This window comes from Lissotriton helveticus, chromosome 6 (assembly GCF_964261635.1).
Source record: "Lissotriton helveticus chromosome 6, aLisHel1.1, whole genome shotgun sequence".
NCBI classification, from domain to species: Eukaryota; Metazoa; Chordata; class Amphibia; order Caudata; family Salamandridae; genus Lissotriton; species Lissotriton helveticus.
In genome coordinates this window covers 4939644-4965926 of record NC_136067.1, presented here as the reverse complement: position 1 = coordinate 4965926, position 26283 = coordinate 4939644, and the positions used below count along the sequence as shown (strand labels likewise).

The window sequence follows — 26283 nt, the reverse complement described above, 5'->3', positions numbered from 1 at the left end:
TTTGGATCCAAAGATGATTTTAGCCGACTTGTTCCTGAGCCAGAAGGCTTGACGATTCGTTTTGGTGCCAAAACCAACAGCAGACCCCACTGATCTAAACAATTACCGCCCTATTACAAACATTCCCACTCTCGCTAAACTGTTGGAAAAATGTGTACAACAACAACTGACTAAACACATAGATAAGTTTGATCTCCTAAACGCTCATCAGTCAGGCTTCCGAGCAGGGCACAGTACCGAAACTGCCATGACTCACATAGTGGACGATGCCCTCCAAATCCTAGACCAAAACGATACCTGCCTCCTCATCCTTCTGGATCTCTCCTCAGCATTCGATACAGTTAAACATGAGAACTTACTCGAACTGTTAAACACAAGAATGGGCATATCTGGGACTGTTCTAAAGTGGTTCACCTCATTTCTACACAACCGGACACAAAGATTCAAAAGCAACAACCTGCTGTCCTCTTCGGTACCTGTATCGCTAGGCGTCCCTCAAGGATCCTCCCTCTCCCCAACACTGTTCAACCTAGTTATGGAACCTCTCACTACGTTGCTACAGGCATCTAATGTGCACTTTCACATGTATGCCGACGACACCCAACTTTATCTCAAAATACAATCTCCCAAGGACATCATGCTTCTGAACACCACGATCAGAAACACCCAATCCTGGCTTGCTGAGAATCACCTCAAACTCAATGCTCTGAAGACAGAGTTCCTCCTGATCTCACCTCCCGCTAAAATATCCACGGCCCAAACATGGCTTAAGCAATTAACGGCTCTAAATGTACAGCCCATCGTAGTTGACTCAGCAAAATCTTTAGGCATAACACTGGACACCAATCTCAACATGCAGCAGCACATCAGCAAGGCAACCAAAGGAGCGAACTTTCAAATCAATACCCTGAGAAAACTTAAACCCTTCCTTCCTGCCAAAGACTTCCAAACTGCAGTACAATCTATAGTCATCCCGCACATAGATTACGGTAGCACCGCCCTCTGCGGGCTCCCCCTAACTACAACGGCACCCCTAAGAGCGTCCCTTAACGCCGCAGCGAGACTCGTCACTGGCTCAAAAAAACACTCACATATCTCCCCGGACTTTAAATCACTGAAATGGCTTCCTTTTGAAGCCAGAATACAACTGAAAATCGCTTGCATGACACACAAGGCTGTGCACCGGAATTCACCCGCCTATCTCACTCAAAAGCTGACAATCTCGGGTGGCTCCCGAACTACTAGAGGCACAAACAATCTTTTGCTGAAACCTTGAAGATTTCGGAAGGAAAAAACTTATAAACGCTCCTTTTCAGGAATGGCACCCAGGATCTGGAACTCACTCCCTCCGGAAACAAGGCTCATCTCCTCCGAAACAATCTTTAAGAGGGAAGTTAAAGCGATCCTCATGGCAAAATACACATGATCTATTGCTCCGTATCACTCATGAATCTGCCTTGTAAGTCCTTCCCGACCCTGGTCTACTGTGCCACCCGTGTTATCGAATTACTTAACTGTATACGCTCACTCTTTGTATTTTGTTATAATGTTTGATGCACCTGGTTGATTATGTATATTGTTATATTATTGACGCACCTGGTTGACTTTGCACACTTTACCCTCTCCATCTCAATGTTCCTTACTCCCCTAATACTCTCGCACCTGTGGGACTATACACCCTGCTCACACCTACCTCAACTGTACCCTCCTTTAAACTCTAAATATTCTAAACACGTTTAAGCAAGTATATGCTCCTTATTATTGCACTTTATACTATTGACGCAATTGTCTGTCTATACACTGTGTACCGACACTACCTCACCTGTGACCTACCTCATGTCCTTTGTCCCACCTATGTAACTAGCACCTTGTACCTAACTACCTCATATATTACTCTGTATATACGCTTTATTACATTGTATTTTTTATCCCCATGCCCTTGTAAAGCGCTCTGATATCTGCAAAGATCTTGTTCGCGCTATATAAAACTTTCAAAATAAAATAAATAAATAAAATAAATAAGCCAGAAGGTGGGGATTCGTAAACATGGTCATCGTGCCAGCCTTGGCCAGAAGGCAGAGGTGGTGCCGTTGCCTTATGTTTTTTGGAAACAGTTTTGGGGGGCAGGGGGTCTTCGGTACTCACGGCACCCTGTCAGGAGGCACATCTTTGTAATCCAAGTCGATCTCAAGTTCAGAATCTGACTCTGGGATGGAGATGGCCTCTTCTTCTACAGCCGATGCTTCGACCTCTTCGTGCTCGGAATCTTCGTCGAAGATGTCCGGAGTGTGTTGAATTCTTTGGTGTTGCATTTCACATCGTCGAGCCAGACAATCACGTAGAGTTTTTCGACCAAAACGACTTACAGGCATCGTAGTCTTCCTCCTTGTGCTTCGGTGATAGGCACAAGTTACAAACTTGATGTAGGTCGGTGCGAGGGTACTTGGCGCAGCACTGAGGACAGAAGTGGAATGGAGTCCTCTCCACCCGGTGGATGGGTGGGCCAACAAGGCGAGGCCCGCGGGCCACCCGCGATACTGCCGACCGACCGAAGATAGAGAGTTTCCCAATCGATTCAATAACTTGAGAACAGGGAATCGCGTTAGAAAACAATACTGTCGAGGGTAGAGTGGATTGCGCACCGAGGGGGTACCCGAAGAACGGTTTAGAAACGGAACAATCTAACAATGGAGTCGACACCCATGCACACTATCACCAAAAGGAGGAGTCGCGTTACCTCGTGACTGGAAAGACTTCTTGGAAGAAAAACAACTTGCAAACATCCGGACCAAACACTAGATGGCAGGAGTATGCAAATCATGTATATCTACAGCACAAATGCCTCAAACAGGTTTGTTGGTTTAACCAGAGGTTGTGTGGAGAGGAGCTCTAGCTGTACATTAGGGTTCGACAATGGACGATGAAAGACACGGCTGTGAGATGTGCTTGTATGCATCTCATATGAAGAAATGGGTGTCTGGATTTAGCGGAGGCTTGTCTGCTGTTTGGACCGGTCTCATTTTAGGGAAGCAAATCCCTCTCCACAGAGGGAACAAAATGGAGGCCAGGCAAGAGAACATGTGGGCAGCCCCTTTCTGTCACGGTCTGTTGTAGGAGGTAGTCATCTAGCCAAGAGTCCCCTCTACAGTGAGCATGTCCTGCGGTACCTGGCTAAGGCTGCGATCACTCTCCTATATCCCACTCATACCACAACCCCACGTGTTACCCCACCCCAATGGGACCACTGTGTTAAGGTTTGGGATTACTGTGTTGGGGCGAGCGGGCCTCTCACGGGTATACCTTCAGTCTCCAAGGCAGAAGCGGCCATCATGGTCATGGTCTCTTGTCTGAAGAAAGAAGGATGTCTGTGCTCCATCGCAGTACCAGGCCTTGGCTGTCTCAGATCCCACATGCGATCTGCAAGCCTCTCATGGAGTCTTACTTGATAGTATTCAGTACCGTGCATCGTTTACTAGTGAGCGGTTTAAAAATACAGAATATGTTCTTCAAGAGACCCACTGTTTGTGTTCATCCCCGTAGGTAGATTTATGCTTTCGGACACAGTTTAAGGGAAACTCTTGGAGGTCACGTTCCCAGTGAGCTCAAGGGAGGGTTGTGTAGTGCCGGCATCCATCGCACAGGGACCCTAGGCGCTGTGTCCAGTAACCTTAGTTGAGGGTTGCGCAGCGCAGACGTCCATCACACTGGGAACCTGCATCACATGCTGCCATCAGTGTAACCTGTGGACTAGCAGCTGGTGTAGGTTCGGAAATAGCGGTCACCAAGGAGCCGCTGGCTTTAGGGCTGGGTGATGCCTGTCGGGGTCTCAAGCTTTGTATATAATGTACGCTCTAGATTACTCTGGTTCGGAGATAGAAGCCTTCCAGCACAGAGTTTTCTAATCCACTCTGCAAAAGAAAGTGAAGAGCTTGAAATGTTGAGTCAATGCGGAGGAGTCTCTTGAGCTCAAGGGGCGACATCTGATGTTGAACGGAACACCACAGCATTGGCTGCGTTCAGCGCAGACCAGGAGCACTGCCATTTCTTGAGAGGATGCTCCCATCTTGTCTCGGTCCTTCAGGGCCCCGTTGAGACTTTGAAGCTGGTGGGTATTCTTTCGAGGGACGAGAATAGGAAAGGCAGACAGTGCAGAGGTCATGCGGGTCCTTCTACACCTTCTTCCTACCAGGGGAACTTACCAAAACAAAATGCCAATTTGTTAAACAGAAAAAATAAAAATAAAACAGAGTCTAGGCTTAAAATCACTCCAGGCATTAAAGGACGTTGAATAAAAAGGATTCTAACCACAGGCAGAAAGTTCAAGGTCAGTGCCCCAAAGAACTGTTCACAGGAAAGAGGAAAAACAAAGTGTATTGCCATAGGATGGGGTACTGCCGCTGTGTGTGCTCCCATAGCGTAGCAGTGCCAGTTTAACCCTTTAAAGGCTGTGTGCCGTCTAGCTATACTGTCCCTTTTTCCATTTAAAACTATTTGTGAATGTTTTGTTCCAGTCACTCTTTATTTCATGTAATGATAGTTCTAAATTAACAATTGCTTATTTTTAGTTTTCGAAAATGAATTTTCTTACATAAAAAATATGAAATGCATTTAAAATACATAAGTGCTTCAGGATCACAGATTATTCGGAGCTTCGAACTATCAAAGGAGCTGCCCTTATAGGATAACTTATTTACACAGCTGTGTAACAGGTAAGTCCTCAACAGAATCAAACCCATGCAATCCAGGGTCCAAGGGATGTGTGGCTCTGCGCTACAGGGGTTTACGTTTCTTGCTCTAACACCTTCTGCAGACAGACATTCATTGCCTAGTTATTACATCAATGTTATCATCTTTTTTGCACAGAGGCCATTATCAGGTGTGCGCGTAACTTTCCATGTCACGAATTACAGACCCCGCAACCTGCTGCAGCCACAGGCGCTAACAGTAGCCCATACCACAGAGAACGGACAGATGGACAGCTCTCAAAGCAGTTCTGTCCCAGCGATGGGTTCAAGCACGTACTCACCGGCTCGGTCAGGCCGCTGTCCTTCTCCAAGAACTGTACAACACAGTAGGCCAGCTAAAGACAGAAGAGGAGGCATTGAATCACACTGGCAGCATAAAAGAACTCACCACATGCAGCTACAACGCTAGCAGCACAAATCAAATGCAGCCTGCACATACGATTTTACTTATTGAGATCAATTTCTGAACACAATCTACAAAAGTAACTTGAACCTTCAGATATAAATATACTCGAACTTTGAGGACTTGAATACATTTTGAAGGCCCTGCGAAGGTGACCGAGCCAGACACTGGTGCAGGTAAACATCCAGAATAGAGGAAGAACACAATTTTACATACACACAGACACGCATGACCACACACACCCATCCACAAGTCCCATTAATCTACACTCATGTGGTCACGCTGCAGACATTGAAGTTTGACATTTCAAGGACTGTGGTGAAAGGGACAGGACAAATACTTCAAAAACAAGCCATTCGCTTGGTTCAAACTTTCACCAAACAAAATAAATGAAATGTATCCACTCGTGACATACAATGCATAAATCTTATTCAACCAAATTTTTAAAATAAAAACAGCAGCTTTTCACATTATTTAAGGGCATAAAAATTGAATTCGCTCGCGCACTCTCCCGCAAGTACTCGCCCTCTCCTGCTCTCGCAAGCGCTCGCCCGCTCTCGCAAGCGCTCGCCCTCGCCCGCTCTCGCAAGCGCTCGCCCTCTCCCGCTCTCGCAAGCGCTCGCCCTCTCCCGCTCTCGCAAGCGCTCGCCCTCTCCCGCTCTCGCAAGCGCTCGCCCTCTCCCGCTCTCGCAAGCGTTCGCCCTCTCCCGCTCTCGCAAGCGCTCGCCCTCTCCCGCTCTCGCAAGCGCTCGCCCTCTCCCGCTCTCGCAAGCGCTCGCCCTCTCCCGCTCTCGCAAGCGCTCGTCCTCTCCCAAAGCGCTCGCCCTCTCCCGCAAGCGCTCGCCCTCTCCCGCAAGCGCTCGCCCTCTCCCGCAAGCGCTCGCCCTCTCCCGCAAGCGCTCGCCCTCTCCCGCAAGCGCTCGCCCTCTCCCGCAAGCGCTCGCCCTCTCCCGCAAGCGCTCGCGCTCGCCCTCTCCCGCAAGCGCTCGCCCTCTCCCGCAAGCGCTCGCCCTCTCCCGCAAGCGCTCGCCCTCTCCCGCAAGCGCTCGCCCTCTCCTGCAAGCGCTCGCCCTCTCCTGCAAGCGCTCGCCCTCTCCTGCAAGCGCTCGCCCTCTCCTGCAAGCGCTCGCCCTCTCCTGCAAGCGCTCGCCCTCTCCCACCCTCGCAAGCGTGTGGGCAACGTCAACATGTCACCTCACATGGGTGAACCATTCTCTTTAGCAGACTCAAAGAGGGCAGTCATCGCCTATGAGTCTCCCATGCCACCAGGCATCGGGGAGGCAGCAAGATACACCTCCAAAGGAGAGCGAATATCTTAGGGGTGGGCGAGCATTTGCATAAGCTCCCAGTAGATGCTGACAGTACACGGTGTCCCCAAGCAAATTTGCAGTGCATGTAGTCCTACGACCTCCCAAGCACATGTGGAGATTTGCAAGCAAAAGCAGGCGTGCAGCCAATCTTTAGCCCGCTGGCGGAGCATCTCTCACGTACCCCAATAGCGTAACTCGAGGCGAGCGTTCTAGTACATACGTGGGCATTATGGAGTCCGACGTCACCACCTATGTGATCCAGTCTGGCGCCTCGGATTATTCTAAAGGGGAGGAATCTGTGGCTAGAAGTGTCTATGAGAAGTGATTTCACAGGATTGGAGGCAAAGGTGAGACAGTGGGTGGTAAGCATAACGGGAAGAAAGCCAGAAGGGATGAACAAAGATTTAGGCATAAACTCTACAGAGCTGAGGTGCAGAAACAAGGGGTAGGGCTGTATGGAGACAAGATGATGGAAGGTGGTCGATAGGGTTTCTGGAGTAGTTGAAATGGGAGGGCTGAAAGTGAGATATTTGAACGGAGAATAAGCATTTTAGAATGAATGCAAATGGCAGAGGGCACGCAGGTTTAGAGGTGGATGGAAAGGAATGCAGGGTGTGAGTTCAGGGTGATTTGAGAAGTCTGCGTAAGAAAACTTAAGGATGTAGCTGCAGTTATGGATGAAATGCTAGAAATTGTAATATTAGTTGTATGAGCAAGGAGACCGGTTAGAAGGTCACTTCAATGAATCAAGGGCTTTAGTAGCATCAAGAAAGTCCGCTGCAGCACTGAGGTGTGGCTCAGTGTGGAGGAGGACGAAGAAGGAGTGCAAGTTGTGGGAGGTGGATCTGTACTGGTCTCGGGGGCTCCCCTAAATACTAGATTTAGGAGCATTTGGGGAGTTTCTAGTACTAGCCAATGGGCTACTTACCCTTGGGGTCACTCTGCCCCCTATATGACCACTTCCTGTAGGAAGTGGGCACCACCCTGTCTCAGAGTTCCTAATTATGCCATCAAAACTACGGCAGACTTAAATTTCGTATCAACATCAGGTAGCCCACACCTTAGGGGTGGAACTAGCCTGAGGGTGAACACGCCTCTCTGACTACTTATTTTACCACCTGTCCAGGAGCCGAATGGGCCCTTGTCAGGGGTGGTGGCATCCCTCTGAGGGAGATTTGCATTACAAAGGCGGCAGGCTCTTTGAAGGCCCCTGCCTTGGAAAAATAATTTACAGGTTATCCTGTTGGAGGGGGTTTAAACACCCTTTCCCGAACAGGCTTTGTTCCCCACCTCCTGAGAGATGAAACCCTCACTGTTGGGAGTCAGAAACTCTTCTCTGGTGGCAGGCGGGTCAGGACAATTTAACCAGCACACTAGTAGTTACTAAGTTTTCAGGGGGCACCTCTAAGGTGCCTTCTGGGTGCATGTATTAATAAATCGATCACTGGGAACAGTGTGGGTTTATTTATACAAGATGTTTGCTACCAAACATCGCTGGTCTCCGTGAAGCCATCATGTAGCCGTGGAACTCTTCTTCTCCAGTGCCCAGCACATGCTTAAAATAGCTTCCGTGATTACTTCTACTGGCAGTTATTGAACTGACCAGCACGGGGACACATCTGCTCATGCAGACATGTCCACACATGTTGTATAGTCCACCCTGCCATAGGGCTGCAAGCCCAGCTGTAGGGGTGACTTACCTATACTGCATGCAGTGTCTGCTGGCATGGTACACACGCTGTATGCCATTTTGTGTTTTCACTTTGTCTGCACCAAATCTGCAAGGGTGATTTGCATGAGCTTGGTGAGGGGGTCCCTTAGAGTGGCATAACGTATGCTGCAGCCCTTGGGGACCCTCTTTAGCCTCCTGGCCCAAGGTCCCAGGGGTTCCATTTACTAGGAACTTACATGTAGTTCTACAGGTATTGCCAATGGGGTAAAAACCAACTGCACATTTTAGTTTAAGATATCTGGCATTTAGGAACCTGGTTAGCAGGAACCCAGTGCACTCACAGTCAAAACTGTATCGACTATCAGACAAAAAGTGCGAGTGACCATGTCAAAAAGAGGCACTTTCCACTAGGTTGTGTTGCTAATGTATTTTTGTGGTGACTGTTTGGGACTGTACTCGTGCACATCTCCTCTCCCATTTACTACAGCCTTATAGTCTGCCGCTGAGGGCTGTATTAGCTGTTAAAGGCCCTGAAGTTTTCGCTCAGGACTATAACATGGGTGACGGCCTTTACCAACAGGTATAGGCCGAGGCAAAAGGGCAATAAGGCTATTAGAACATTCCATCCACTAGGGGTAGAATATTCCAAATTGAAAAAGGAGAAACAGAGAAACAAACATTTGAATGTGGGAGCTCCAGGCTTTTATCAGCCATTATAAGACCGGAGCTACTCCATTGTGTAGTAATGTAGACTTAGTCTCTCCACGACCTGGGCCCCAAGTACCTCAACGACCGCCTGACCTTCTACACGCCCACCCGCCAGCTACGGTCCACCAGCCTCGCCCTCGCAGCCGTACCACGCATCCGAAGAGCCACCGCCGGAGGAAGATCCTTCTCTTACCTGGCTGCCAAGACTTGGAACTCCCTCCCCATCCACCTCCGGCTGACCCAGGACCATCTCGCCTTCAGGAAACAACTCAAGACCTGGCTGTTCGAGCAGTAGCGGACCCCCTCCCCCAAGCGCCTTGAGACCCTCCGGGTGAGTAGTGCGCTATACAAATGGCATGATTGATTGATTGATTAATTGTTTAGTATTGCAAGTTCCCGGGAGCATGGAATTCTAGAGTAGAACATTCCAAGCGTTTCTATTGGTTGTTCTGTAATATGGTTTGAGCCAGGCTGAAGATTCTATTCAGCTAGAGATGTTGCCTGTTGTGTGGGCGCTCCAATAAACAGCTACTTGGAACCTGATCGTATCCAGAGATATTGTTCTCGTCACTACAAGACATGGTCTTCAATGGAGCTCCACACCTTCCACAGTTTTAATTCAGCTTTACAGCTCGCTGTAGCAGGCTATACATGCCCTTAAAGGCCAGCTCCAGCATTAAAGGTCAGTGCCGAAGGAGAGGGTCTTTAACAAGGGAGCGGGCCATTAATGGCCGGTATAGTCCAGCTGCTATTGGCTATAAAGCTTTTAGAACATTGTGCCCTGAGAGGATAGAATGTTCTAATTAGTAAAAACAAAGGCGCTGCCGAGTCCAAGGAGGTTGAAATCCCCTCGGGCTCTGGGAGGCCTTTGTTCACGGCTGTTGCTGTAAATGTTCAACAGCTAACAGCCACCCACAAGGCCACAGCTGTCAGCTTTTGAACATTCACAGCAAGAGTTGTGAAACGGGGCTGAAGCCAGCTCCTGGTTCTCCCCGGCTTGGCTGTACTGCTTTTTGCAGTTCAGTCAAGTCAGGGAGACCCGCGAGCTGAGCAGAATTCCCCCTCCCTCCTTCCAATGCTCAAGAGTCTGACCTAGGGAGGAGGGAGGGAGAAGGTTCCGGTGCACAGCCTATGCCTTTTGCTTTCCCCTGCCCACGTCATGTGTTTTTGGAAAGGCAGAGGCTGTTTATTATAACTTTGAAATGCTGAGTGCAGCGGGTCTGTAACGGATAATATACAGGGCGCTGCTGCTCATTGTCTTCAATGGAGCGCTCAACATTCCAACGTTATAGTCCGGATTACACGCTTCTACTTCTGTCTACGTTGCATCTCGAATGTACTCCTGCGTTGAAGTTTTGGGAATGTACTCTTATACATCTCATCTCCCACCTACTCTGGATTATCTGCCCTTAATTCTTCCTCAGTTGCATCCTGCGTTAATTGTTAACCCTACTCTTGCAAAGCGCTCGGAGGCCTCCGGGCCACGTCCGCACTGTATAAAATCACACAAAAAATAAATAGGGTTTGGGGAGCCACGGTTAAATATGTACAGAAACATAAGAAGAAACTCAAAATACCACTTCCATTGTCACATGGCAATTCAACACAACCTGCCACGTGACGACAGTCTCGCCCGCCTAAACATGGCCTGGAATACGGGGATGATAATTCATATTTATGACCATGAAAGACTGCCCCACAATGAACACTCAGATTAGCTATAGATTTGTAACTCAAGTTAAGCTAGCATGGCAAGTCTAAAGGTGAGCACCAAACCCGGGGCAACCCTTTGACGGGCACCATTTCTGCCAGCGTTCTCCATGGTCTCACATGTAAGCGTGCGGCCTTCATCACCCGACCACCTTCAAAGATAGCATCTGTTACTTGCCTTGAGCTTCCTCACGATATTAGGATCTGTACATTTATAAAGTGGACCCCTAAGTGTGAAGGGTACAGTGCTGTATTGACAAATTCAAAAAACTAAATTTACAAATATATATATAAAAAAAGACTATCATTTTCCTCTAATTTTCAAAATCTAATAAACATAAAAAAGTAGAAACAACTATTGTAAGAAAACAAGCTAATAAATAAAAGAGAAGCAGTGCTAATTTGCAGTGACAGGAACCAAACAAACATGAAAGGGTAATTTAAGAGACTATCCTCGCACAAGCTCTCGTGCCTTCCCTTGGCCACCACGATCGCTTGTAGGAGAGACGTACCTGCGGGTGGTAAACACTGAGCGATTTCACCTTGTGCAAAGGCAACAAAACCCGAATGAGGAACATCTTGTGCTCTTCCTTCAGAGGCAACGCAAACCCATTGATAATACTGGAGGGAAAAAAGATTCAGAGTTACTCGAGAGAACGAAAAGGGAAGGATAACATATGCAAGTAGGAAGATACGAGCTGAAACGAGGGGAAGGAGAGAGGGTGGAGAGTGCAGAGCCAACTTGAATGTCTCAGGAAACGAGAGAGGCATGCTAAGAAAAACATCAACATAAACCAAGAAAAGACTGTGTAAAAGTGAGAACGACAGGTGGAATAGAAATGTAGAGACAACAGGAGTGTCTAAAGGCAAGAAACTTCAGCATCATGACTGTTGACTGCTATTTCTAAAGAGCGCTGTTACCCCAGCAACGAGGGGGTCCTTGTGCTGTTCACCTGCCAGGCATTCAAAATACAAAAGCAGATTTCCTCACATGTACATTTCATGAAAATCACCCACAAAGTCCTACCAACCATTTTACAGGATTGGAATGATCCCCAAATCGTTTTTTATTTTTTCACAGATGCAAGAAACAAAACATGCTCTAAGACTCCAGATTCTGCCAGATGCCCATTTGCTAATGTTGAAATAAAGCGCATTACATTAGTCAAAGATGGAAGAGATTAGAACCAGGGGTACTTGTTTGCACACTGGTAGCGGGATAAAGGGAACAACTTTCTGCAGCGTCCTAATGATCCAGAAGCAGGTCACAGCTGTGCGCTCAGGCGCGGTGCGCCCAGCAGTTCAGCCATGAGTTGTTGTTCCACATGGCCAGTTGGCTCCCAAAGATCAAGACCTCCTTCTTGTCTCCGTTAAGTTCCAGACAGCTCTTACCCAGTCAAGTGGCCACTGCCTTCATGCAGTTGTTGAAGTTAGCCACAATGACCTCCGTGTCTTTAGTGATCGACAATTATATGTGTGACATCAGCGTAAGACATGGCCTATAGTCCAAAGAAGCTTATCAGTTTGGCCAGTGGGGAGACATATAGCTAAAATAGGCTTGGCCTCAGGGAGGAACAGGCACAGCGAACAGAAAGTGCTCATGTCCCACCATGAACCGCAGATAGCGTCTGAGTCTGCAGGACGGGAATGTGGAAATAAGCATAACGCAAGTCCAACGCTACAATTCAGTCTCCTGTATCTAGGGCAGGCAACACTTCAGCGAGCTTGAACATTTTGAATTTCTCCTTCAAGAAGAGGTTGAGGAGGTGCAGATCTAAGATACGACAGAGTCCTCTGTCCTTCTTGGGCACCAGAAAGTAGCGGGCATAGCCAGGAGAGATGGTCCTCTCTCCGTCGGTCGTAAGAGGGTGGAATGGGTGTCACAAAGGGGAGGAAGTAGCCCCTTTGGACGATCTGTAGTACCCAATGGTCTGATTTTACTGACTGCCAGTGGGGGAAGGGATGGCGCATCCTGCCTCCCACTGGGTGCCCATGATAGTCTGAGGGCGGACTAAAGGGGCTTGAAGGCAGTAGCCCCGGGGGGGAGGGGGTGGACTTAACTGACCGCAGGCTGGCTGTCCCACGCGGTCGCTGAGACCCATGCCCTCAGCCACGAAAAGGCTGGGAAGCTTGCTGCCCGTGTTGGCTGGGAGGGTATGGGCGCGAGCAGAGACCCCTTCTGTAGTCATGAAAGGGAAGGAAGGTGGATTGAGGTAGAGGAGGGGCCATAGACAACCCCAAGGAACTGGCCGTAGCTGTACTAACGTTGAAGAGCGCGAGCACTAAGTCCACCTGGTCTCAAAATGAGGTGAGAGCCCCCAAATTGCATGTCTAAGAGGGAACCCTGGACATCCTCTGAAAAAAGAGATGTTCTCAGCTAGATGTGGCACTTCAAGGGCACAGATGATTAAATCACTCTGCCTACAGAGTTGGACGTGTCAAGTCCACATCTAATGGAGAACTTTGCTGCATCTCTCTCATACGCAACTGTGCGAAAGTGCCATCTTTCTTGCATTGGTATCCTCCCACTTTTTTCTGCCTGCTGATGTGCTTTGCCTGAGTGTGCCCTGGGCTCCTGCCAACCAGGTACCCAGGGCCTGTGTTCCTTCCCTAAAACTGTGTTGAAACAAAATCCCAATTGGCATCTCTGGCCACCTATCAGCCGCTAGTAAATGGTACCCTAGGTACCCAGGGCATGGTGACCAGAGAAGACCCCTGAGGGCTGCAGCACTTATTGTGCCACCCTCAGGGGCCTGTACCCTGGCACCCACACACTGCCTTTGCAGGCTGAGTGTCTAAGTACAGAACCAAACAAAGAGTCGACATTTCACACATCCCTGTGTGCCATGCCCACAGAACCCACTGCCCTGGCATACTTCAGTCACCCCGATAAGAAAAGAAGAAAGAAGATCAAGAGGAAGAAGACCCGCCGTGCAGCTGCTCACAACAGGACAACAACAACTGACTTGTCCCCAGCCCTACCGGCCTGTTGATCCTGGAACCTGCTCCTGCCTAACCCCGGTGACTCCTGCGGACAGCCACCTTGGGACATCCAGAGGACCTGCCTGCCTTGACCCTCTCAAAGCCTGGGACTCCCATCAGCAGAGGCTCTGCTGCAACAAGCCCTCTGGTGCCAGCCAGGAACAACAATATCTGTTGATATAAAAACAATTGGCCTGGAGTTCAGTCCTTGAGTGTGTGAAACCTTTTGCTGACTGAGTGTGTACAACAAATGCTTTACACTGTCCCCTGGTACTGCCTTACGGCTCGACCAAGATACCACTTTTGAGAGTAAGGTCAGACCTGACTTTAACCTTTTTTATACCTCTGGGGTTTGTGGACTCTATACACACTGTACCTTATTCTGGTCCAGTATATATAGAGCACTTTCTCACAGCAACCACCTGAGCCAGTATGGTCAGGCCTCCCCCGGGACTATAGGCAGCATCTAGTGCAACTGAATCCCAAAGATTATGTGAATAGCGGCCCATTGGCACAAGGTGTTCACTGACTGCACAGCTACGCTGATGGACGAGACATTCCCTTACCGAAGGTATCCAGAGTCCTTGAGTCCCTATCCAGTGAAGTGACAGGGAACGTGCCAGGGTGAACGTAGGATGAGGAGGCTTGGACCACCAAGCTCCTTGGGGTGGGGTGCTGGGCAAGAAAAGTGGGATCCTCAGGATGGAGGTGGGCAATCGTCCTATTCACAGCAGCCCCTGTGCAGGGCTTGGACCAGGCCCAAAGTAGGACGTCCACAAGGGTTTTATTAAATGGGAGTAAACGTTCGAGGGGGAACCCCCTGCTGACGCACTTCCGTCAACACCGTAGCTTTTAGTGGCACTGAGGGCAGGTTAAGGTTCAGGACCAGAGCCGACCTGCACGCCTCAAGAGCAAAGGAGGCTCCCTCCTCCACGGCCGCAACAGGAGGGGAATCCAGGCCAGAGTAAGGTGAGGTGTTTAACCCACTGGCCTCACCCAGGTTCTCATACCAGGTGTCCTCCTAACCTGGGTCTTCTCCATAAAGGTCGACAGACCCCTCCCAAACGTCTCTCTCTCCAGACCTATCCATTAAATAAGACGCTGGCTCTGCTTGGGGAGGCTGTCCTCAGTTGTTGCTGGTAACAGTGTCGGACTACACCCCACCGGCTCTGTGTTGGAGTCGGGTGTGACTATGTTGATGGCGCCACAGAGCAGCGTTGGCAGTGTCTGCACTGGAGCGGGAGTCCAGGAAGATCTTGGTCTAGCCAACTGTTCCGCTTGGGATCCACCAAGGAATCCTTAGGGCACCAACTGACACCAAGGGAAAACCCCCTGGTGTGGTTTCAATATATTCTAGGTTAAAAATATCATCCCGTTACACACTTTCTAGAAATTGCCATTACGCTTACATCTACATAGATGCGGTTGCAGATCATTGTAACCACGCCACTCCAGTTTGGACACAGTTGTAGGAGAGTAGGGTCTGCTATCCTATGGTCACCCCATTTTTTGCTTTTTGCTTCACTGGTTTTCGACTTTAGTGTGGCTGTGGGCCTGCCAATCAGACCCACAGCCTGCTGTTCTCTCTCTAAATCCACAACATGTACTTTAGGTACATCACCATTTGGGATTTGCGTCACTCTTATGAGACCCTGTACAGTGTACTATAGGTACCCAGGGCATAGGTGCACCCAAGGCCTACCAGGGGCTGCAGCATATCTTTTGCCACCCCTGGCTGGCCATCCAAACGGACACAACTGGCTGATCACTCAGCTGGGGCAAGGTCGTGTAATCACCCCTTGCTTAGATATAGTATTCCTATGTCTAACCCTATATCTGGACATATATACACCTATAAGTCACTCCTATGGAAGGCCTTAACAATCCTGAAGGCAGAGTGCTTGGTTATGTGTGAGATGGTGCTCTAGCATGAGCCTGTCTGCAGCTTTTGGAACCATGACCTTATAGCTGTTCCAAGATATTGCCATACCATATACTCTTAAGTGCATTATGAACCTCGCGGTTAAATGCTAACTCTGGTTTGGCTTTATCAAAACATGTCGTGTAAGGTGTCATACGCTTTGGAATACTACCCCCCCACCCCCGCCAGTTCTGGCGACGGGGGTAGCATTCCACCCTTCTAGAGGGAGAAGACATGTTACTTCCATTAATCCCGGTTAAAGTTAACCAGACCCTCAGCATCACAAAATGGATGCTGCTGCCACAGACACAAGTCTGACCTCCTGCTGCTGGGAGTCCTTCCAGCGAGGGCAGCTTGGACAAAGGGTTTCCTGCCTTGGGAGGTGCGAGCACCACCCCAGACAGGAGATCGTGTATTGGGGCAGGGAGGGCTGAATGAAATGAGACACTGCCTGGGGCACACAAGGTGTCCCACGCATAGTCCAGTTCAAACCGGTGCTGGGGCACACCAGCCCCAGCTCTGGTGCGAAACTGGACAAAGGGGAAGGGGTGTAACCACTCCCTTCCTGGGTAATCCAGCCCCTAGATTTGGTATATAGGTAGGAGCTGAGTCCCAAGACTTTAGATTTATCCTGACTGAAACTCTGATACGAAACTCTGGACCTTCGACATCCTACTCGACGTAGAAGACTGAAGAATCTCCCTTGTGGTCAAGGAGTGACCACCCTGTGCAAGCAGGCACAATCAAGCGCTCAACGGTTTGCTTTGTTGTTGCTCCCGCTGGAGCTCGAACACAGAGCCTGACAAGACCCGGACTTCCAGACTTCCTTCAGCCCGATCCACAGCCACAGCAAAGCTGAGACCCGTGGAGGCGACGCGAGACGTGGGACCGGCCATCTTGGAAAGCCAGCGAAGTGCTTTCCGTGCAACTTCTGAGGCACCCTCGAAGTTGTGCATTGGGGATTGAGAAGCCCCAGCCCCGAGCACCAACTGCACTGAAGATCAGCCCTCCATACTCCACGAGTTCTGCGTGGGGCCCTTCTGCATTTTCCTGCTCGGCGCGTCTGTCCGGTCACTTGCCCGTTGGCTAGTGGCCTCCGTGACGACGAAACCTTGAATTTCCAACGCTGGTCTGGTTGCTCCAGACTGGCCCTTGCTCCCCTGAAAAGGAGCAGCCCATCAGACCTTGCTGGTCTGACCCAGAAGCCACCTTCGATTCCTGCGTGGGTTGCATTTGCCAATGTCTGTTGACTCCGAATCGAGAACCGACACCGCCAACAGCGAGAGCCTTCGTGGAACAGTCCGTGCCCAGTTCCTGGTCATAGTCGGCACCTCCTGGTCCACGTGGCAGCGGAGACAAGCTTCGACAGCACCTGATTGCAACCCGACATCGCCTGGTTCCTTCCTGGTTCCATCCTGGTCACTGGCTAGTGACCCAGACTCTGTCCCCTCTGCTTTCAGGTACTCTTCATCCTCGATCCGCCCTTGGATCCAACCGGACTCTTCTCTCCTGGTCGCCTGCAGCATCTTTTCTCCAAGGCTCCATAGAACTCCACGACGAAACCCGACACACTTTGAGACCTATGCACCCGCTTCCTGTGGGTGAGGTAACGAGAGTACTCCGGGGCTCCTGTGAAGATTAACTCTCTTAGTGTCCTAGTTTCAAGTGGTTAGTTCCTAGTCCAGTCGGAAGACTCCTAATTCTTTAACTTTATAACTTTACGCACCCATTGACTTCTATGTGTGCACGCGTGCACAATTAGACACTGCACACGCATCCCGTGGGCCTCCTGCTCCCTAACTAATGTTAGTCCAGTGTAGACCCAGCGATTCCCAAGGCCCTAGGCCTTCCAATTGTTCATGACGTGGTTCTTATACCACTATTTTAGTATATGGTTTAGCGGGCCACCAGGGCCTATCCATATTTGTGCAACTTATTGTATGTTATATTGAGTTACTTGTTATGTACTTGTGCTTCTGTGCTCATAAAGAGTTCAGGGGATTGATTTAGAAATACATACATATATATTTTGAATATATAACCTGTGTGATGTCCTTTCACTTGGTATTAAAGGGATTGCATATGGTAAAACAGCTGGCTTCACATGCCCTCTTGAGTTTAGCCTAAGACTGCTTTGTCCATGATACCACTAGGGTAGCTAGTCTATAAGGTTGGCTTTACAACCACCACCATAAGGGTCGTTTCGACTGGTGCAAGGTGCTCACTAGAATAGTGAACATCATATACCAGGCCGACTTCTCACAACAGTCATATGCAAATCAGTCATGACCTTGCACTCAATGGGAACAGTTCAGCCCGAACTGCCAGGCCAGGTCCTCCCTGGACTGGAAACAAGCATCCTAGGACCGGTTTCGGGCTTCCAGCTGTCATCAGCCTGGATAGCTTGATTCCAGTGGCATGAAGAGCACGGGACTCACTGGAGTCAAGCTAGCCTGGCTGATGGATGGTGATATACCCCGAAACCGGTCCTTGGGTGCTTGTTTCTGGACCAGGGAGGACCTGGCTTGGCAGTTTGGTCTGGACTGTTCTCAAATGGCTAGTTTAGATAACATGAGATCTTGTTCCTTCGTGTTAGTTGAGCTAGAACATTGCTGCTGTGCTGTCTGAATTAGCACTATCTTCCCTTCAGGTGTTTGTAGACGGCTTTCAGGGCTAGACAGACTGTCGAGTTCTCTGTCCTGCCTCAATGGGGTTACGGAGTCACCTGGTGCTCAGTTTAACTTGTGCACTCCCCAGCCCCTGTGGAAAGCATCCGCTGTAGTGGTAACAGAGAGCTGCTGGTTTGAACGTTTTAACTGCTGTGATGATGTGAGTTCCACAACTGTATTTCCTTTTATATCCTGCTAGTAACAACATCTAGATTGTCCCAACTCACTGTTGCTTGTGACCATTGTTGCAGCAGTCACTCCTGCACGGGTCTCAAGTGTAACCTCGGCTCAGGTACTAGGAGGATGCATCATACCCAGCATGTTCACCCCTGCCCTCGCCGTCCGACACCGACCCTTCTACTAGAGGCGAGCTTGATTTAACACAGCATGGGCTCTTTTGGGGTCTGGGAAGGCTCCTGTCCAAGTTCAAAGATGCATCCAGGAGACTTTGTGTTCCCCCTCTTAAGTTATTTCTTGTCGCTGAGGGAGAGCTCAAGGTTCTGTAGTGTCCTTAAGACGGTCGATGTTGTCTTTCTGTTGCCTGAAGGTTCCTGCCTTTAGTAGCCAATGGTCCAGGAGGGGAAATACCTGCATTCTTTCTCCTGCCGTGTGCTGTTGTCAGCACTTTGGGAATATTCTTGGTGCTGAATTTAGGCTAATACTTTAAACTGGCAAAGTACCTTGTTCAACAAAAGTCTGAGAATTTTCTGTGCGATCTATTCATCGGTATGTGTAGGCCTGTAACCTTGAAGTCCATCATTGCCATGTAGCTCCTTTCACTGTGAGAGCGAGGACTTCTTGTCGTGCTGTCATCTTGAATGGTTATGTTTAGATTGATTTGTTGAGCGCTCGTAGATCTCAGACGGGCCTCCGGGTTTTGGCACCAAGACGTAGGCCGAGTAGACTCCTTGATGTTCTTCCTGTACAGGAACCAGCTCTATTGTGCTTCGCTTCTGAGGTCTTTGACTTCTTTCTGCAAGCAACAATGTTCCGCCTTGTTGGTCGTCTTTCATTTTGGTGGTATTGTGGGAGGTATTTTTGTAATTCGATGCAATAACCATGTTGCATGATGTTTTGGATCCATTTGACGGAGGGGCTGGTTCCCTATTCCTCTCAGAACCTTCCGATCCTTCCTCCCACTGGTGGTTCGTGTGGAAGGGTGGACTCTGTGCAGTCACTTTGTGGCAGGTGTTTGCTCCCTCTGGCGGTGGCTCCTCTATGCCAGCCTCTTCTGTAGTGCCAATGTGGTGGAGATCTTGTGGCAGCTGCGTGGTGGTAGGATGCATGCCTCCCCTTGCTGCTGTTCCTTTTCTCTGTGGCATCTTGTATTGTAAGGCCTCCGTAGCCTTTGCTGTGTCGTTCTCCTTCATAAGCTGTAGCATTTCATCCATCCTCTCCCCAAAAGGACTGTCGCCAGTGAAGGACATGGTAATAATGGCTAACTGTGCTCCTTTTTTACAACCAGACCGTCTTAGCCTGGCATGCAGCGCATAACTGCCTCCTGCAAGTGTCTGCAGATTTGAGGCAGGTACTGGCAATGATCCTGCCTTCCTAGACACGTTTGTTTTTGGTCGACTCTTCTTTGTGATGACTCTTGTTTGAGGAAGTGTTCTTCTTTAAAAAGGAAAAGCTCCTACTTTGCCTCATCGTGTGGTTCAAAGGTAAGCAGCAGTTCCAGTTCTGCTATCTCCTGCTCTGGTTGTTTTTCCTGTTCAGGTATCTTGATTTTTTCAGAGTTGTCTTACTCTCTCTTAATACGTATAATGGCTTCTATTTTGGCACCAAAACGCCTTTTCTTTTTCTTGATGCCAAGAGTCTTCTGTTAGGCGTGGACTGTTTCACTCCTTGTTTGCTATGTCAGTGGCAACCCATTCTTCCTGTAGAAGTCTTGTCCCTTCCAAGCTCTAGATCCTCTTTCGAGGCCGAAGCTTGTGTAGAGGGTTTGCCTCCAGTGCTATCCTCCCGTCTTCGATCTATGAAGCTCTTTTGGCTACGGTTTGCATTCTGGCTCCAAAATTAGAGTGTTTATGACTATTTCGCACGTCTCCAGTTGGATATTTTTAGCTCGTCCACCGAGAGTCTCTGCAGTGTTACTTTTCACTTGATCCTCATGTAATTTTGTGCTTCTTACCCAGCTGTACCTGGCTACCCCTTCGTGGTCGGATTCTGGTCTTCTCTAGGACGGGGCCATGGAGTAGTGGGCTCACCGCTGCTTCTGTCTTATCTGGATGATCTTGGGTTGAAAATTCTATGCACGTTGTGCACCCCTTCGAACGATGGTTCTTTGAAAGACCGAGGCTGCAGTTCTCATCGCTGTTCTGTGCCTACTTATGGTAACACCGGGGGCAGAACCTAAAAGGGGTTTGCTTCCTACCCCATTTCATTCTTCAACCCACATGACCTTTCACATCTTTGGTGTTTTTCAGTGCTTTCAGACAGCCCTCTGCCTTCGACGTCATTCGTGAGCGTTGCCATCCTTGGTGGTGTTCGGTGCTTTTTGGTGAAAAATAATCCTCCTGATTCAGATTCACGCTGCATTACATGAATACTCTTCTGGCCTCTCGAATGACGAGGAATGGCGTGATGCCACCCATCTTCTGGGACCTGCAGAGCAGGGGCACGAAGGGCTACTTTTAAAGGCGAAGGACAGATTCTCTGGGCGCTGGTCTAATCCAGAGTACAAAGAACCAGGGGTTGAAGCACTCAAAGTCTTCCGTTAGGATAACGTATTCTATTCCCTCAAGAAGTCTGATTAGGTCTTTAGGTCTTCTCGTAAAAGGATTAACATGGACTTGTAGTTTCAGTTTTTTGTCTAGAACGAGCCCCAATGAGCTCAAGTTTTTGACAATGGATTGCAGTGAAGTCGACTTTTAGAATCAAGCCAGGACTGATCCAAAATTGCATTTTATGGGTCACGGGGCAGCAGTAATCGTCAGGAGCTCTATTTTCTATAAGTTCAGTCTGAGGATTACTAAGTCCACAGAGGAGTAAACCTTCATGCACAGTTGAGTGCCGGCAGCATAGGTCTGGAGAGACGGATTCAGTTTCCCAGGCTGACCTGAACTGAGGCATGACTGACAGTGTCGAACCCTGCTGCAAGGTCAAGAAGAATGAGGAGACCTCATAACCTAAACGACTCAATGCCCATTACTTATAACAGCGATCGCTGCGCTGCATTCAGGCATGTAGCCTGGTCTTCTTCAATGAGTTATATTAGCTGCTTCGCAAGAAATTTCTAAAGCTTTCCCTATAAAAGGGACGTGGTAAAAGGGTGACGATTGCTCAGGATCTGCTCTCGGTAAAGACCTCCTGGCCTCACTTAGAAAATTTAAAAACAAGCTTAGGGAGGAACTAAAGACTGATTTTACTTCATCACTAGAGGCTAGCCTTCCCTTCAGGCCGATGTGGACTCTGTGGAGGCGAGAACTTTGGACTTCGAAAAAAAAAGCATCAGAATCGAACAGAGGATAGCCACGCTGGGAACAGAGACAGACCACTGGATGGTGCAGGGGGCGGAGGGCCCCGATCTTGAGGCATTTGGGGTAAGCATGTTCTCAAATATCTCCAGAGATGTCCATCCTGAGGTGCAGCTGAAGAGGGTCCACAGACTGGGACCACAGCGGTCTGGAGCGAATACCCAGGCTAGAGACATTTTGGCCAAGTTGCATTCCTTTAAGGTTAAGGAGAAGACCCTCCTGAAGGCCCGCAAACAAGAGCCAATATCGTTTCAGGCAAGCTGCTGCTCCTGCTCCATGATGTGGCTCCCTCTACCCTGGAGTGGTGAATGCTTCTCAAACCAGTCACGGACCACCTCCAGAAAGAACATGTTAAATACAAGTGGACATATCCATTTGGCATAGCCTTCCATTTTAAAAACAAATCATACCACGTCACAGAGCTGGAGGGAGCAGGCAGAGCTGTTGCAGATAGAAATCTATCCTACAAGGGGAGATTGGAACACAATAAATTAAATAGACCAACCAAGTGCCAGGGCAGGTGGTCAATGGAAAAACAAGTGTAGAGGTCGTAGTACCAGGAAATAAGGCAATGATTGCAGAGCTTAATGGATCTTAGACGCCGACTGTACATCTGGGTCTCAGTAGAATTAGAGGTTCATGGAATCGACACAACTGCCCATAAGCTTGTCCTGGACACTTGCTTCCAAGTGGGCGACCACTCAAATGTGCTCAAATGATCAGACTGCTTCTACCTGGGGAGGGTACCTGGGTGGGGTCCGGGACGCTCAAGAACATTTCAACTGGAGCCTGTGCTCAATAGCTTCCGACATGTGAACATGTAAGTGCACCTGCGTAACGGGACCACATTCTCCAGTTCTACAGGTCAACAGAGAAGTGTTTTAACAATGAGGAGCTTTTTAAGTTCTGGTTTGTTTCTGACCGCATGCTCAGAGCTGGCTGAAGGGATGAGGGAGAGGTGGAGGTGAGAGGGGGAGGGGTGGTGGTGGTGGCAGAGGCGGTAGGTCTACACGTGGAATCTTGGAGGGCCGTGCTCTCAGGATGTGGGAACCCGACCGCATAGGTTGGTCGCACGCCAACTGATCCCATGGCGGTCGCTCTAGGTACTTGGAATCTTAAAGGCCTCAATTCCCCACACAAACTAGATACATTTTGGAAATATATTCCAGATCAATGGTTTGGGATAGAGGCCCTACAAGAAAGTCGCTTAAAATGTAACGAAAAACAGACTACGACGCAAATCCTATCCACCGATTTACAGATCCACTGCAACTTCTAAACACAATGGGGTGGCCGGGTTATTTCACTCATCTCCCAAATTTCCAACAGAGGTTAAATCTGATAAGGAGGGTAGGAAGACGATGTTGAAGGGGCTCCTTCACAGCCGTAAATGCACTACAGCCACGATTTATGCAGCAAACTCAAATCAGACTGCTTTTCTCCTCTCCTTCCTTAGCCAACTGCGGGCTTTGCAGAGAGCAAGATCGATGCTCTGGGAGATTTTAATCTCATTTTGGACCCAGGTCTGGCTAGTATTAACCCCCAGGAGGCACAAACGGGCGTATTTTCCCAACTCACAAAACAAGAAATGACACAGTAAGGGCTGTTAGATGCCTAGCGAACATTCAAACCTACTACCAAAGACTACATCTTTTTCTCCCATACACACATAAAATATACTCCCAAACAAACAGAACATTGCAGCCAACCATAGTGACCACAAAGATACATCCAATAACAATTTCTGACCATGCGCTGCTGGAGCAAGCGCTGGATTGGCTGGGTTTAAAGTCATCCTTCTGCAGATGGTTTTTTCAAGCCCCTTGACAAGGGACTGCAGAGAGAAGCTCAGGGCAAGTATCAGGGAATACCTCCAACAAAATAACCCCCAAGGCACTAATTAGAACACGAATTGGGATGCCTTTAAAGCGGTGCTAGGGGGAAAATGCATATTGCAAATGACCACTCTTGAGACAAAAACCAAGGAGCGCTTGGCACTGGAGGAGGAGCTGGTACAAGCGGAAAGAGAATCTTCGGAATCACTCACATTTATTCTTCAGCGGAGAATGACTGTGTCGAGGGGTAAACTTACAGCTATATTCTCCACAGAGCAGAACTCACGTTTAAAGTTCTCTACAACTGGTATCTCTACCCCTCTAAGCTCCACAAAATATCCCCAGATACGTCTGTTAGATGTTGGAGGGATTGTGGTTTACTGGGCGACCTCCGCCACACATGCTGGGACTGCCCATGATTAGACCCTCTTGGAGCGAGATATTAGCCCAGATGCGTTGTTGGGTTTGCACAATCCTTCTCTTAAACACTAAACAGTCGAGACAGATCCATCATGTGGCTTTGTTTGGGGATAGTCAAGATGGCACGAGCATCCGCCTGAAGAAGCCAACGGCCCCCTCCATGTCCTAGTGGCATGCCTGCCTATAGCAAGGCCTTACCATGGAACGCCGGACCACTAAACTCACGGAATCCCAACAGGGATTAGACTGTATATGGGGACCTCTTGGGAGGTATCTCTTAGTGGGCATACCATTAGTCTCTTGCCATCAGCACACAAGTGTTCCAGATTTGACCCCCCACCCCCGCTTGGGACCCCCTCCTCCTCCATAGTTTAAACTGTCAATTTCAACTGCTTCATGGCCTCTAAATACCTTCTACCTCTTACCAGTAGATGTTGTTCTTTGCCTGACGTAGGGAAGGGGATTGTTAGCATGTATTCTCTTCCTTCTGTATTGAGCAACAAGACAACATGGATTGTCAATTATTGAACGATTTATGGAAGTAACCATTATATATGGTAATGTTCTGCACCATGGCACGGTCTTTGTATACGGTTTCGAGGATGCTATGTCGTCATGCTCTTTGTATGTCTCTGAAATCAATAAACACAAATTGAGAAGAAAAGGCATCATTTCTTCCCTTGGATCATTAAGGTGACACTTTTGAAATCACGCCCAGGTATGCGCTTTCAGAGGCCGTAGCTTGAGATTCGGACTGCCTTTGCCATTCAGTACTTTACCGTTGGTATCAGAAGGTGTTTCATGGATTAGTCTATTTAATAATACTTTCTAAGAGTCATTTAATACCGGGATGAGTGACTGCATCTCTTGCTAGAACACTAATGATTATGAGCTCTTGAAGCCACACACAACACTTCTACCCTGCCTCAAACCTCATGTACTGTGCCCACCTCCCCCCACACAGGTCAAGCACCACAACATTTCCAATCACACTCGAAGGGCGCCAGGAAGCTATGGAAATCGGATCTCATGCTCGGGGCAGGGAAGAGAGCAGGAATTATACCTGGGGGCTCACTCAGGAACAGAGAAAGCGCATTTAATCTTACAAGGGGCCCTGAAAGTGCGGTAGCAACACAATACGTTTGTCTGACTACATTTCATATTAATATCTGAAATATCTCAAACAAATTTATTTATTTATTTTTTATTTATTTATTTTGAGAGTCATTCCTATAAGCAACAATAGTGTTTAAGAACTTGCTATTGTGGAGCACTCTGACCCCCTCCCTATTCCACGACAGCCTCTACTAAACACAACTATCCGTGAATACTACTTCTTGTAACCAAATCACCGATCATCGCAAGTACATCTCATACAGCCTTCCATCTGGTTTCTTGGAATCTGGAGTACACTCGACAGAAGAATATAACTGTTGACAATACCATCCACTAAGAAGCCTACTGTGCTGCTTGATGTGACCTGTGTGCTGCATTTCCACTGGAGATGCCCAGCACAAACACAAAACAAATGTAAATGTTCCAAAGACAAAAACCAACTCGGGCCAACATATTTGCCATGGCTCCAAATCTCCTGGCAAGTTTAACCCAGTGCTCCCTCCAACCCACACGAAGTCCAAGAGCTCCTCCCATCGCCGAGAAGCAGGGCACAGGTATCACAGCAGACACACTGACCTGCCCAGGATTTCCAGAAGCTCAGCAATCCCATTGTGATGCTCCGTTTCATAAATAAACCTGCGGAAGAAAAAGAAAAGGTTGGTTCAAAAGCATCTTATGGACGAACAGTGTGTCAGAGCTGGACTGAGAGAGCCCACTGCTCTGGCTGATGGACACAATCAGAGACCAGGTAAAGCCAGTCAAGCCAACTCGCTGCAAGTAAGAGAACAGAGGAGCTCAATTCCTGGGATTATCTAGAACAGGTCGGCGCACACACAAGTACACAAATCTGCAGACAGCACACAGGGTTACAGAAAACACGCACACATGCAAAAATTCAAAAAGAAACATGGGTCCAAGCCTCAAAACTAAAAAAAGAATAAAACACAGTAATACCCTACAAATTGGCAACAATGAGTTCAGTTTGAAGATAAGTAAAAGACACCAATCGTATCTCATGCAAAACAAATATGGGCCCTTTGTGGTGTCCCAGATAAGTCCAAGGTATTAACAGTGGCAATTAATGTAATTTACTCGCTGCTGCCCTGGGGCCAAAATGCTTTTTTTAGCACTCGACTCTCACGGTAGTGAGTTCAAGCAGTCCAGGCTAATGCATTAATGCGATAGAAGCAAGGGTGTAGCATGGTCAGTAAAATTGAGTGGGATGGGAGTTTCAGATTTCCTGACAATCACGCTGGCATATCATTTTAAAATGCATTATTTGACAAGAAGGGCGCCTGAGAGGAGCTTAAGAGGCA

At 48.6% G+C, this 26283-nt stretch overlaps 1 protein-coding gene across 2 annotated transcripts in view; it reads right to left on the bottom strand.

The window, feature by feature from the left end:
* PPP2R5D (protein phosphatase 2 regulatory subunit B'delta) overlaps positions 1-26283 on the bottom strand; it is a 242482-nt gene that overhangs the window by 61767 nt on the left and 154432 nt on the right. For both annotated transcript variants that reach the window (XM_078647239.1, XM_078647238.1), the window contains exons 8-10: positions 25544-25603; positions 11061-11169; positions 5027-5080 (exon numbers count right to left, since the gene is read on the bottom strand). In XM_078647239.1, the coding sequence (XP_078503365.1) occupies positions 5027-5080; positions 11061-11169; positions 25544-25603 (223 nt within the window). The remainder of the gene's footprint in view (positions 1-5026; positions 5081-11060; positions 11170-25543; positions 25604-26283) is intronic.